The following is a 15,226-nucleotide window of genomic DNA, read 5'->3' on the forward strand; positions in this document are numbered from 1 at the left end:
CTGATCAGGCGTACCTGAGAACTCTGTGGGAAGTGAGAGAAGTGATTGCTGGGCCTCTTGCTGAGATATTTGTATCATCGATAGTCACAGGTGAGGTGCCGGAAGACTGGAGGTTGGCAAATGTGGTGCCACTGTTTAAGAAGGGTGGTAAAGACAAGCCAGGGAACTATAGACCAGTGAGCCTGACCTCGGTGGTGGGCAAGTTGTTGGAGGGAATCCTGAGGGACAGGATGTACATGTATCTGGAAATCGGTGGGGGGACGTTGTTGAAGGGAATCCTGAAGGACAGGATGTACATGTATTTGGAAAGGCAAGGTCTGATTAGGGATAGTCAACATGGATTTGTAGGTGGGAAAACATGTCTCACAAATTTGATTGAATTTTTTGAAGAAGTAACAAAGAAGATTGATGAGGGCAGAGCGGTAGATGTGATCTATATGGAGTTCAGCAAGGAATTCGACAAGATTCCCCATGGGAGACTGGTTAGGAAAGTTAGATCTCACAGAATACAGGGAGAACTAGCCATTTGGATACAGAACTGGCTCAAAGGTAGATGACAGAGGGTGGTGGTGGAGGGTTGTTTTTCAGACTGTAGGCCTGTGACCAGTGGAGTGCCACAAGGATCAGTGCTGAGTCCTCTACTTTTTGTCATTTACATAAATGAGTTGGTTGTGAGCATAAGAGGTACAGTTAGTAAGTTTGCAGATGATACCAAAATTGGAGGTGTAGTGGACAACGAAGAGGGTTACCCCAGATTACAACAGGATCGTGACCAGATGTGTCACTGGGCTGAGAAGTGGCAGATGGAGTTTAATTCAGATAAATGTAAGGTGTGCTGCATTTTGGGAAAGCAAATCTTAGCAGGACTTATATACTTAATGGTAAGGTCCTAGGGAGTGTTGCTGAACAAAGAGACCTTGGAGTGCAGGTTCATAGCTCCTTGAAAGTGGAGTCGCAGGTAGATAGGATAGTGAAGAAGGCGTTTGGTATGCTTTTGTTTATTGGTCAGAGTATTGAGTACAGGAGCTGGGAGGTCATGTTGCGGCTGTACAGGACATTGGTTAGGCCACTGTTAGAATGTTGTGTGCAATTCTAGTCTCCTTCCTATTGGAAAGATGTTGTGAAACTTGAAAGGTTTCAGAAAAGATTTACAAGGATGTTGCCAGGGTTGAGGATTTGAGCTATAGGGAGAGGCTGAACAGGCTGGGGCTGTTTTCCCTGGAGTGTCAGAGGTTGAGGGGTGACCTTATAGAGGTTTACAAAATCATGAGGGGCATGGATAGGATAAATAGACAATACCTTTTCCCTGGGGTTGGGGAGTCCAGAGCTAGAGGGCATGGGTTTCGGGTGAGAGGGGAAAGATATAAAAGAGACTTAAGGGGCAACTTTTTCACACAGAGGGTGGTACATGTATGGAATGAGTTGCCAGCGGAAGTGGTGGAAGCTGGTACAATTGCAACATTTAAGAGGCATTTGGATGGATATATGAATAGGAAGGGTTTGGAGGGAAATGGGCCGAGTGCTGGCAGGTAGGACTAGATTGGGTTGGGATATCTGGTTGGCATGGATGGGTTGGACCGAAAGGTCTGTTTCCATGCTGTACATCTCTATGACTCTATGACTCTATAAGTGATCAATCCAGATTATTTCTATTTTCCATCCAGAAAATATTGCGACTGAAACATAGTCACAGGGGGAATGAATAGAAAAATTGAACAACTGAAGAGATGCAACATCAGGCAAAACACATCTGCCAGCATTTAGTTCTGAGCAATGCTATTTCTGAGACTCCAGTCCACAGTACTGGTCCACTGGACATTTCTATCCGGCATTACAAATCACTATCACACATCATTGCAGCAATGTTTGAAATCATTTATCCAAACACTCGAGACTACAATCACATAAGCACTGCCAAATAGGAAGTTCCTTTGCAAAAGTGTCTGGCAATGTCTGGCAGAGCCAACTTGTTTTTCCTAAAAATTTAAGTATTTTTGTTACAGTAAGCACAAGAAATAACTACTTTTCATGAAACAAGCACCAATTAAAGCCAAAAGTGAAAATGTATAAAGTAAACATCGCTACTTCTGGATGTTTGTCTTTGTAGATTGGGAGGGATATTGTTGGCTCATTCACTATGATCTGTAGTGTTACACTGAGATGTATTTGTATCAACCCATGTCTGTCCTGTGTTAGCTTATATCAGCGCTTTGTATGTTACACTTGGCACAACTCATCAGGATATGGATTCTTGCTCTGAATCATCATCCAATGACCTCTGCTGGAAAGTGTGTGGAGGGGCTTAATTTTGTCTCTTGTTACCTACCATCATGAAATAGTTTGCCAATGCTTACTGTCTGGGCTTGGTCTTTAAGAATGTAATGATGGACCCTTTGGGATTGCACATTAGTCAATAATTTCAGGAAAGAGGGAAGACATTCACCATTTCCCACTTAATCATCTTGTTTCCTTTAATGCTCCATTTCTATTGCAGGCAGTACTTCATTGCAGATATGAGGGGATTATGACAGGGGAAAAAAAAATCACTCCCAAGCCACTGTCTACAGTCAGTTGTTAAGTTAAGCCTCCAGGAGGAGCTCTAAAGCATTTTACTCACTGTCCAATCTCACAAGTGGCTGACCAGTGTCTGACCCAATGGTGTTACAGAGGATACTGCCTTCCCATGCACGGATTGGCATAGATAAAACCTATTCCCTGTCAACTCAGGATGCAATGTTTAGTTCCTTGCTTTTAGCAAATACAGAGACAGTACAATTTATCACCAAATTGTTGAAGCTAACAAGACATTGTTTTCAAATTTTTTGAAGTATGACTGAAGACACGAACACAATCCTTGATTTGCTGGACCAGCCATGATGGGTGACCAGCCAATGGGTAGTTGACAATGGTATGGCTATCCAGTACCCACATACTTTCAAATATTATATAACTTATTTTCACACATGCATCTTGTTCAGACCATTGCTAATGCACATTGATATGAAATAGGTGTATATCACTGTTGAATCATAAATCTAATTACAATGTCTAAAAGGCATCTGGATAGGTATATGAATAGGAAGGATCTAGAGGGATATAGGTTAAATGCTGACAAATTGGACTCGGCTTAAATGGGATAAGTTGGACGGAAGGGTCTGTTTTGGTGCTGTATATCTCTAAGACTCTGATTGTGCCCCTGGAAGCGTGTGAATTGTGGTATTGCAGAGATGTTTCCAATAGATGAAACCTTGCCACATTCTTTACCCTATTTACCATACAACAAAACCTTCATTAATTAGACAACCCCAGTACCAAACAGTTACTGCTATCACAAATTAAGTTTTGATTTAAATATTTTTTAAAAATTGAGAAATTTAGTGTTTCATGACAATAAGCTTTTCAGGAAATTGCGGCTTGGGTATTGATAGTGACATGGTGATCGTGCTGTTTCGTGTTGTACTGGAACAAACTGCTCCTTCATCCCCTATCCCACCACACCTCAACAAAAAAAAAAAAGGTGGATTTGTCCCTTTGAAGTTTGTGACCTGAACAGGTTTGAATTACTAATCTGAGATTGAAGCCATAAAAGAGTTTACGATAAAAGAAAAACCTATTCTCATTTCCACCAGTGGAAAATGACATCCTTTGTTTTGGTGTCAATATTTTGTTTGCATGTGTACAATTGGAGCATCTCAGGAAGCTCTACTATTGGAAAGATGCTAGTCATTGCAAGACAGGACCTACTCACTATTATTCAGAACAATCCCAAATGACCAGAAGACACAGTTACTGATAATAGCTGTGGTCTGAGACAGCTGTCTATTCTCCCAAGGAATAATCAAAAGAAAATAGTATCTTTTGGTTAGTATAAAGGAATAAGAACAGCATTGTGTTATGCAAAGTAACCTGAGGATGAAAACCCCCAATCATTGAGAGTGATCTCAGAATAAGAACATTGCCATTTTATTCGGATTTAAAACTGGAATACATATTGTTTATTCTAAAGGACAGATTTTATCTGTGTGATTGAGTATTAGACTATTTGGGGTCTCATGGATAATCTTATCAGTGTTTATTATTTCAAACTACTCACTTGTTCTGGTCTCTGTCATATCCTTGAGAAACAGTCCAGCTCCAAGATTGCTGTAGGTTGGATATTAACAGGCAGAGACTAGCTCAGCGAGAAAAAGGATCTGAGTAGTACAACACACAACTTCCCAAAGAGATTTCAGTCAGATCCTTTGTTTTAGTAAAAGCTAAGTATCATTAAGATGTAAAAGCAAATCATACTTCTCTGCCAAAAGCGATGTGTACAAATTATGAATATTCATTAATCTTGTCCAAAGCACAAAATCACTTCATCAGGGACAACATATACAAATGTGTTATAATTTTACTTTCTGACTTGCTTTTCTCATATTCCATTGGCTTTTCCACTTTTTAATTGTGGCTGTAATTTGGTTAAAATTACACTATCATATTAGAGTAAAGGGGTCAGTTAGCTGGACAGTTGGTTTGCCATGCAGCGTGATGGCAATACCATGGATCAAATTCCCACACATCTGAGGTTACCATGAAGGACTCTTCATTTCAACATCTCCCCGCCAGTGAGTTGCCATCAGTAGGACTATAGCAAACATTACCTTTACATACTGCAGTATAATAAAGCCAGAGGCTGAGAGAGAATGATTAGATTAGATTCCCTACAGTATGGAAACAGGCCCTTCGGCTCAACAAGTCCAATGACACTCTGAAGAATAACCCACCCAGACTCATTCACCCACCCTATATTTAACCCTGACTAATCACCCAACACTAAGGTCAATTTAGCATGTCCAATTCACCTCGTCTGTGCACCTTTGGATTGTGGGAGGAAACCGGAGCACCGGGAGGAAGCCCACGCAGACACAGGGAGAACATGCAAACTCCACGCAGTCGCCTGAGGCTGGAATTGAACCTGTGTCCCTGGCACTATGAGGCAGCAATGCTAACCACTGAGCCACCGTGCCGCACCATGGCAAGAGATGACTGATGGTGGTTTGACCACAGATTCACCATACCTTAGACAAGGATTGGGATTAAGAAGGTAGATTTGTGATATCCTCAGCAGATGTGGAAATTGAACCCATGCTTTTGGTGTCACTTGGCATTGCAAACCACTGTGCAGTATATCAAAGAGGAAGTGTTATGTGCAAACTTTGAGACAACCCTTGAAATATAGTTGTAATGTCAAGCTGAGTCAGTTTCTTGTTGATTTCAGTAGTGGGTTAAGGTTTCTTAGGTCGGTTAAGACATCAACAAAAATTGTGCGTTTTTCATATTTTTCACTTGAGCTAGTGTTATTATGTCATTAAATGCCAAAATATTACTTGCCTAAAAAGGCAATTTTCCTGCAGTTACATTGTCATCTGGTTGCAAACTCTTTGCAGGTATATTGGAGGCCAGTTACCTAATCAGAAACCAAGTTCATGCAAAGCATCCCAACATCATGCAATAACATGGTACATAGCAAATAATACTTTCATATAAAGTAAATATTGACACTGGCAGCTTGATGGAAGCCTGTCTTATCCATATGCTTGGTTGAGACATGGCATGATTTTATGTCACTGTACAGATATGCTGAACAAATGAAGGGTACATCTTACAGCCACACATGAAAGAAAAAATGGTAGAGATATAAAAGAGGCCATCAGGTCCCTCGAAGTCCTACCATTCCCACTAAGTCAAAATCTATGCTACTGTGTTTAGTAGGCAGGAGATAACATTTGATCAGATGAACAAAAGCTCCTGAAATCTTGAACAGCAAAGCTGTTAAGTCTATGAAGATTGTCACCACAGGAGATAAACCCACCAAAAAGACTTGCCTAAGGGAAGGGTTTTGGGACTTTGGACGTGTGTGTGTCTGTGTGTGTGTGTGTGTGTGTGTACCTTGTCTCGGCACAACAGTGCTCTCTGATTGATCTATTTAGTCAAACAAGGAATGAAAGTTCATTCATTTCCAGGATGTGGCCATTAGTAGCAAGATTGGCATTTATTGTCATTCTTTAATTACCCTGAGAAGGTGGTGGTGGAGGCTCTTTTTCATGAACCACTATTTTTCAGGTTGCCTCATATATGTAGTTTCTAAGTCATTTTAGGAGATATTGAAGCAATGGCAATGTTATTGAATCACATCGGGCCCAGATCAGGGAAGAACTGCAGGCATTCCATCCCTAAAAGTTGGTGGGTTTCTGTCAATGTGTTAGAGAAGACGCATAATTCAAATTGAACGCCAACATTGCTGCTGCTGAAAACTGGGAACACATGCCACTGCAACATACTAAATTGGCTCCAATACGTTTGAATAAACAGACACTAAGACCTGGGGGAAACCTAATCACACCTCCCTGATTGAAGCTTAGGCTCTCCTGCTGAGCAATACAAAGTGTTAAAGGCTGAGCCTTCAATCAGTCCCAGAGCAATTGTAATAGTGTAAAGGGACCCATTTTAGTGAGGTATTTGCGCTGTCACAATTGGCAATCATGGAGAAAATAATTGAGAGTTTAAGAAAAGGTTTCAACTTTTCACATTGGTCTGCAGCTTAATAGTGTGAATTAATTTGCTGCTTTTAGAAGGGTTAGAAAATCATGAAGTGTCACATTAGGTTTTCCTCAGGAACAAAAGCACAGCTTCTGCACCAAAGGGTCCACATTTCCTTGAGTACTTACTGAAGATATTACAACAAATGCATCATAATAGCAGGTTACTAAATAATATGCAGTTTTGAGAAAGTAAGGACTACGAGGTTTGCCATTGAACATTCTTGGATCCAGAATCTCTAATTTAGGCACAAAGATTTTTTTTTGTGCTGCTCATAGTCACATATTCATGAGCTACACTTTGGTCGAGCTTGAGTTTTGGCTAAGTGCCTTAACATTGTAAATATCTGAGATTCGTGCAGTTTGTTTACTGCTTAGTTGTCCGCTCTTTTCCAGGGAATAATGAGAGTCCCGTGCTCTGGAAGCAAAAGTCATAATACTCCAGATCAGGGTAACAGTTCAGAAGTTAACATTGGCCAGAATTCTCCTGAGCTAGCAAGAAGATAAATAAGCTGTCCTAATTACCTCTGCTGAAAGTTGTGTTTGCTGGCATTAGGTGAGAACAGGATTTGATGTGCTGGGATACCAACGATCTTGGGTCAACCATTTAGACAAATGGCTGTGATGGTATAGCTCACCAATGGTTAGAGTTCCCAGGAGAAAAACTGGTCCAAAAGGAGGTTGTTGGAGGAATATTGCAATGTCCAATGGCATTCTCTCTCAAACCCAATTTCAAAAGAAGGATTCCAGTGATAGCAGCCAAGAGTGAAAATTCTGGCCAATTTTCCACTTTTCAATATTGGGTGCTAATGGTAGTCACTATGCCCCAATGTTTCTCTGACTGAGGCCAGCAATCTTGGCAAAGACCAGGATGGAGCCTGACATCTTACTCCTTGATGTGATTTAAATACTTAGTGTCTTCCTGAGCTGAATCACTGCAAGGTACCACTCAGCAACATTTCCATAATATTGCTACTTAAGTCCTGTTTGTTACATTTATACATCCCAAATAATACATACACATACATCTTGGCTTATCTGCAGTGTAATCGCCTTTCTTGCCTCCTCTTCTAACCCACAGTGGACCAAATAATGCGTATTTAACCACTTTTTATCATTTATTTACAACTCATGTAATGTTTTTTAACCACGTAACTGACATTCTTTCAATTGTGTCATGTTTCTCTTCATGTTAAGTATGGCGGAGTAAATAATCTTGCACCTTAAATTCTCATATCATTAGTCAGTTGGCTGGTTGAGCATTTGGGGCCATATCCTACCATGTCAAAGTGACATTGGAATCCATTACTAGTCGCTTTTCTGACCTATATTGGCTCTGTGCCCCCCGCCCAATCCCTGCCCCACGAATCATTGATTTAGAATGTGTGTCTCCAACTACCTTTGCAACCTCCTCCACCCCAATTCCAAAATTCTTCTTTTCACTGACCAGAACCATGAGCAACTCTTCTCCTTCTGTCACACAAAAGATATACCTTAAGCCATCCCAGCTAATACAGTGGAATTCTTTCATAAATGTCTGACGCTATTAAAGCACCTTCTCCTCCTTTAAGATCATGATTAAAAATTCACCTCTTTGACCAAGGATTTAATCATCCACCCACCCTACCATTATCTTAATATTTATTTCTTGGAGAGCCCATTTGGCTCCACCTCATTGCAGCTTTATGAAGGACCTTGGGATTTTTTTCACATGGACAACACAGTATGAACACTTTTACTTTCGCATCCATGTAAGCAAATTACCACTAGGGAGGAAGACATTTTTGTAACCTGCACAAATGGAGAGAAAATGTTGACCTGGAGGGAGGAGAAAAAGTGAAAGAGGGATGGAATATTTGAGAGGGAATTTTTCCCAGCGATTTTGTGGGAATGATGAATAAAGGTCACAGGATTGATTATGGCAATTATAATACAACAATTTGCATTTGTATTGCACCTTCCACATAGCAAAAGGCACTTTAAAAATGTTATCAATCAAATCAAATCAAGCCAAAGAATGCGAGAGCAAGACAGCTTGCCAAAGGTTTTGTCAAAGAGGTAGATTTTAAGGAGTTTCTTGGAGGAGAAGAAACGTGGAGACTTTTGTTCAGAGAATCCCAGACCTCAGAGCCTAGGCAGCTGAAAGCATGAAAGCCAATCGCGGAATTCAGAAAATCAGACATGCTCACGCCATCAATATTGGCGGAACACTGCATCTTAAAGACGTGTAGGGCTGGCAGAAGTCACAGCGATTTAAATGAGAATACTTTAGCTACCACTGCATTTCTGGCCTCCAGAACATTACTGTGGAAATTCCTTTTGCAGCTTCAATTCTTGGAATGTTCAATGAGGTAAAATATTTTGAAATTGTAACAGCACTATTTACCTAACTGTAATTTGAAGTTTACATTAAGACATCATCTTGCAAATATTAATTGTTCTGCATGTATTACAAAAATAGAAATAAATCTGATTTCTTTACACATTGACAAAAAGGTGCATTCATTAGTCAACTATAAAATAACACTCTCTGGGGACTGGAATCTCGCTGGATTTCTATCGTGATAGCTTTCTCTACATTTTGACTACAGTAGTATCAGTTACCTCACTCATTATTTATTGATCTCAACGAACTCTGTCACTCAACAGCACTAAGAACCTTGCATTAATATACAATCATTAGTAGCTGCCTCACTCAAAGGTCATTTCAGAATTGACTGTCATACCCTTAGGAAACTGTCCCTGCTCTTTTTAACTTTCTCTCTCTCCTGAAGCTGCTGTTTTCCTCATGCTTCATTTGCATTTGGCTATTGTTATCAAACATTCTGGTATCTCAGCCAAATTACCTTTGTTAATTTATAACCTTGGAAAAGGAGCATCAGTCAACAGACTTTTCAATCATGGGGAATTGCAGTCTGGTCTAATCATGTCTGCACGTGATATTTATGCGCACACACACACAAACAGGAGTCAATTTAAAGTGATCAGGAGAGCCAGTTCATGCTGATTAATTCCCCCTCCCTGGCCCTGGGGCCTGAGGCAAATATGATTTGTGCAATTTAATCGCAAAGACTGAATAGTAGGAATGCTGTCATCCTGAATATTCATAGCATTATCTTTTGAGGTGCTGGGCTGTTCGTTATTTGGGAGGTCAGGAGCCTTTGTGAGAATAAGAAATTTGGCTGTAGCCAATCATTAAAATCAGAAAATATGTCTCTGACAAGTCCTGGATGAATCATCAAATTTCAGATGGTAGGAAACAATAGTCATTAGATTGTCTGGATTCCTGAATTTCCAGAATCAGTCAACATTCAGAAAGTTGTAACAGACATAATTTTCATTGTCAGGTCTCAGTATTCTGTTCTCATAAATGTGCTAACCCATATGAACTTCCATGGAAAAGTGATAGACAATAGGTCCATGACACCTGTTGCACACTCATGATGGTTACAGCGTTACAAGATTTTAATTTGTAAATCCTACCATCGTTGTCACAGCCAATGGTTTGTTCAAAGGAAGCCAGTTTGCCCATTTCTATCTTACCAAGGAGGCCAATCTTCACCAGTGAGTCCAGACACCGAATGATAACAGACAAGGCATGTGACAAGATCATCACACTGAGCTTGACTCAGAACAATTTTAGTATTGACTGTGATCAGGGACGGAAATCTGTTCTTCGCCCAGTGGCACCAGTTTTACTCCCTGAACTGATGGCTCAGGTCTATGCAGTTTTGTTTCAAGCATTGCAGTTTTACCCACTGTCGGGGAACCATCCTTATTTGATTAAATGCAGTTGGCTGACATGATGGATTTTATGTAAATCAGCACTTTCTTGCACGTTCCTTCTCTTTCAAATTCAAATTCTCACACAAAAGATGTTATTTTCAAACCCTGAATATTGTAGGTTCCATTCAGCGGCAAACTTTAAAGATGCTCATTTTCTTACAGGCAATTTTCACGTGATAGCTGCCAAACCGAAATCAAAGACTATAGATTTTTTTTTCACAGTTAATGACTCCAAAATGCAGGAGGTAACACCACTCTAACTAATGAGATGGAAATAGAAGCAGATCACAGCTCATAAAAGGTAACTTTTCACATTCCAATGCGTTCATGCCTTCAATTCACCCATCTGTGTTATCAATAAATCTGGAGTCTACAATCTGCCATTTCAATAGCTCCTGGTGACTTGTCTGTCTAACTTCATTGAAGTCCACATACCCTGTTAATTCCACTTACATTTTTGCTTATCTCCTGATATGATATCAAATCGACAAATCAGGCCAAATGGTTCTACAGATCAAGACAAACTGTTCAAATTCCTTTCGAGAAGATTCTGTGCATGGAACTAGTAATTAGTTTTTCCATTGATTTGTTTGCCCTCCTCCCTGACAATTTCCTCCCATTTCAGTCCTTTCTCTCATTTACCTTTACCTACACACATTAAGGTTGGCTGCCAGGAACACCCTCACAAGCCACCAATTCTCATGTTTGAGATTGAATAAACAGCAGGCTAGTTCACTGTTGGTTATCCGCAGGGGACACCACCCCCTAATCTGTCCTCAACAGCATACTTTCCTTCGAGTATCATTGGAGAGCTTTCATGAGTGGGGCTCAATACCTGGAGATTTTACTTTCATCACTCCTTCGCACAATTTGGGGCTGTTAAGATCAACAGTAGCACCCAAGACACCACCTTTAGCTGAGGCCAGCATGATTTCAGATAGAACCCAGAGCCTTCTTTTGTTTGCAATTCCTCCATTCAACACAATAAAGTTTACTGTCCATTCTTCAAAAAATAATCAAGCTTTCCCGATTTTCTTAGCTTTGAGGAAGCATCACAAAGCAGCTTCATGAGCAGTTGACTCTGTCCGCGTCATTATTTTATCTGGAAACTATTGATTAATAAAAGTAGTATCAAGGCTCACCTCTGCTCCGTCGGGCTGTACATCTCACTGCTTTGGCAGCTGCTAATTGTAATGGGGTCAAAGTTGTGGAAGGAACGCAAGGCCACCCCAGAGATGGCAACGTACAGTGAATGGAAGGTAATTAGAATGGCTGAGGTCCGGTAGAATGGCTGACTGAGGTCGTGAATGACAGGGATAACGAGGGGGTTGTTCCTGCAGTTCAAAAGATGCATTCCTGCAGAAAAGGCAGGAGACAAACAATGGTCATTAAAAATCAGCAACACATTTCCAATCTCTGCGACAGCAAACCATCATTTAAAATGTGATCAAACAGCATTAATACTGATATTTCTCACTGGCGTTTTAAAAGATGGAGTATTCTCCAGCCCTTTCTCCGTGAATGTGTTTAGAAAAGTAAAATCTCTTTTCTCAATGACTGAGGAATATACAACATGGATTTTCATTCTGGTATTCCTCAATCAGGCCTACCTATCTGTTGTCAGATTGTAGTATTGTATCGTTTCAATGCACTATTTTTGATGTGTATCGATTAAGCAAACATTTTGAAATGTAAGCACTCTTGGGTAACCTGTAGAAGTTGGAACAGATGATTCCTGCAATTGGCTCCATGTTTGCAAGGGATTCCCTATGCTGAAAACCTTCAAAGCCATAGACCTAGAGTATGGGAAACCTCATCAAACACTGGACGGTTTTACAATGTGTTGTACAGCAAGCTGAAATTACATTAAAATTACACTTTCCAAAAATGAACGCCACTTCACCAAGTACTGTGATCTATTAAAAAAGACTAGTTTATTTTCCTTACTCATGCTGCTGCTGTATTAACTACAATTAATGTAGAAGGAAAGAAATTGTGCTTTATCATTGAGTTGATACTGCATTTATACATTAGAACGTAATGGGAATAACTGTTGAATTAGACATGGTTTTGGTGTGTCACTTTACTCTGGATGTTTAAACTTAGAATATATTTGCAGAAGGCCATTCAGCCCCAACAGCCTCTGTTCTGCCATTAAATTATAGTATGGCAGATCTGAATTAGAACTCCACTAACAAAGATCTATAAATCTCAGTTTTGAACATTTCCATTAATGGTTCCTGTTTCTGAAGGTGGTGTCACAGTCTGACATCTTGGGATGAATTTCACTTTTTTAAGTTCATTCACAGGATGATGGTATCTCTGGCATGGCCAGCTTTTATTGCCATTCCCAGAGGGCAGTTGAGAGTCGATCGTTTTGCTGTGGGTTTTGAGCCACTTGTAGGCCAGACCAGGTAAGGATGGCAACTTCCTTCCCCAAAGGACATTAGTGAACCAGATGGGATTTTCCTGACAATTGACAATGAATTTTCATTAGATTCTCAATTCCAGATTTTTATTGAATTCAAATTCCACCATCTGCCTTGGTGGGATTCAAACCCGGGTCCCCAGAACATTACTTGGATTAACAGTCCAGTGAAAATAACACTAGGTCATCAGTGCCCCATATGTATTTATATATTTCTAAACTTTTAAAGATTGGTGTTATGAATTGTGGGTGAAGTCCAGGCCGCTAGAAGTTTGGGATTTGTGATGACTCATTGGTAATTTACCATGAGTAAATCTTTGTTCACATCAAGTTTAACACCACAGCGCAGCAAGGACTTCTTTGGCACAAAGTAATAACTGGTGTGTCGATACAATCTCAAAAGTCATGATGTAGAGTCGCAGGTATTGGACTGGGGTGGACAAAGTTAAAATCACACAACACCAGGACTATAACCTGGTGTTGTGTGATATTTAACAATCTCAGAAGTGTCATGAACAGAACTTGGGAGGTATTCTGCTAAATCTGAGGTCAGAGAACATGGGTGAGTTATGCCATAAAATTCAGGGAGGGTCTCACTACTTGTCAGAATTTGCCTCAATAATAGTGTGAATTTTGTGTTAGTGTGATGTGATAACTTGTATCAGTGCAAAAGTTAAAGGGATCGTTAAAATGTTTGCATTATGTGTTCAAAAGTGCAGTAAAAAGCAAATACACAGTTTTCACGGTCTGCTATACTTGAAATTATGACAAGGGTAATACCATCTTGTGTCAGCAGAAGGAAAAAACGAGTATACTGAGTGGCCAGTGTACAAAGTTAAGTGGAGAGCAAGAGGCTTTTGAGAATATATGAGTAGCTCAGTAAAATAAAATCTCAGAAGGATTAAAGGGCAATAAGTAAAAGTCAAAGGCAAGCAGGAAAAGGAATTGATTCCTGATTCCAATGGATCTGAGCTTTTCCTGAGAAAGAGTTTTACGCATTTTAAACACCAGTGTGAGATTATCTTTTGGGCAAAGATGTGTCGCCCTTTGATTGTCTCACTTGGATTTCCTTTCAAACTTTTCATTTACTGCCTTTTTGTTTGAGTTAGTCCGATGTGTATCCTTGTGGTGCTGGTCGTCAGTGCGCGGGCCACTCCACTAATTGAGCCGTTTGAACTTCCTTCAAGCTTGGAGATAACTACATCCTTTCTAAATATGTCCCATTGTGTTGCAGAAAGAAGAAAAGACTCACCCAGGTCATGATTCTGATCTTTCGTGTCAACCAACTGAACTGCGATTGAATCTTGTCTTTGATCCATGAGACTACTTCCATCAGCAGCCAGGTGGACAATGACAGCAGCAGCAACCATCGGTTCAGCGAAGTAGACCTCATTAGAGAGAAAAAGATGAAGATTAACATTTGGTTAAGAAGTGGGGGTGGGGTGTGGAAGAGGTGGTGAAAAGACACCTGTATATCAACAGATTTCTCTGATAAGGATCCCCCCTGGTATAGCAACATGGCATGTGCTACACCATTCAATTTTATTTGACTTTACAGTCATACATTGTGTTGAAAGAAAAATACTGTGGATGTTGTAAACTTGAAATAAAAACAGAAAGGACTGGAAACACTTATGCGTTCTGATACCATCTGTGGCGAGTGAAACAGAGTTAACCTTTGAGGTCCGAAGTCTTTCAATAAAAAGCTGCCAGATGAGTATTTCCAACATTTTCAGGTATTTTAGAATCATCGAATCCCTACAACATGGAAGAAGGCCATTTGGCCCATTGAGTCCACACCAACCCTCCAAAGAGTATCCTGTCCAGGCCCATAACCCTGTATTTCCCATAGCGGAAGTGGGTACTGCAGATGCTGGAGATTACAGTCAAGATTAGAACGGTGCTAGAAAAGCACAGCAGGTTAGGCAGCATCCAAGAAGCAGGAAAATCAACATTTTGGGCCGGAGCCCTTCATCAGGAATGATGAAGCCCTTCATCAGGCTCATTCCTGATGAACGGCTTTTGCTCGAAACGTCGGATGCTGCCTAATCTGCTGTGCTTTTCCAGCACCACTCTAATCTGGACTCTGTATTGCCCATGGCTAATCCACCGAGCCTGCACATTATGGGCAATTTAGCCTGGCCAATCCACCTAACCTGCACATCTTTGGAATGTGGGAGGAAATCGGAGCACCTGGCGGAAACCCACACAGACACGGGGAGAATGTGCAAACTGCAGACAGATAAACTGCAAACTGCCTGAGGGTAGAATTGAGGAGAAAGTGAGGAATGCAGATGCTGGAGATCAGAGCTGAAAATGTGTTGCTGGAAAAGCGCAGCAGGTCAGGCAGCATCCAAGGAACAGGAGAATCGATGTTTCGGGAATAAGCCCTTCTTCAGGAATGAGGAAAGTGTGTCCAGCAGGCTAAGAT

The 15,226-nt window shown here is 40.6% G+C and overlaps 1 protein-coding gene across 3 annotated transcripts in view; it reads right to left on the minus strand.

The window, feature by feature from the left end:
* Positions 1-15,226, minus strand: part of LOC122564761 (pappalysin-1-like) — a 326,083-nt gene that overhangs the window by 157,695 nt on the left and 153,162 nt on the right. For all 3 annotated transcript variants that reach the window (XM_043719939.1, XM_043719938.1, XM_043719937.1), the window contains exons 12-13: positions 14,048-14,183; positions 11,510-11,723 (exon numbers count right to left, since the gene is read on the minus strand). In XM_043719939.1, the coding sequence (XP_043575874.1) occupies positions 11,510-11,723; positions 14,048-14,183 (350 nt within the window). The remainder of the gene's footprint in view (positions 1-11,509; positions 11,724-14,047; positions 14,184-15,226) is intronic.

This window comes from Chiloscyllium plagiosum, chromosome 30 (assembly GCF_004010195.1).
Source record: "Chiloscyllium plagiosum isolate BGI_BamShark_2017 chromosome 30, ASM401019v2, whole genome shotgun sequence".
NCBI lineage: Eukaryota > Metazoa > Chordata > Chondrichthyes > Orectolobiformes > Hemiscylliidae > Chiloscyllium > Chiloscyllium plagiosum.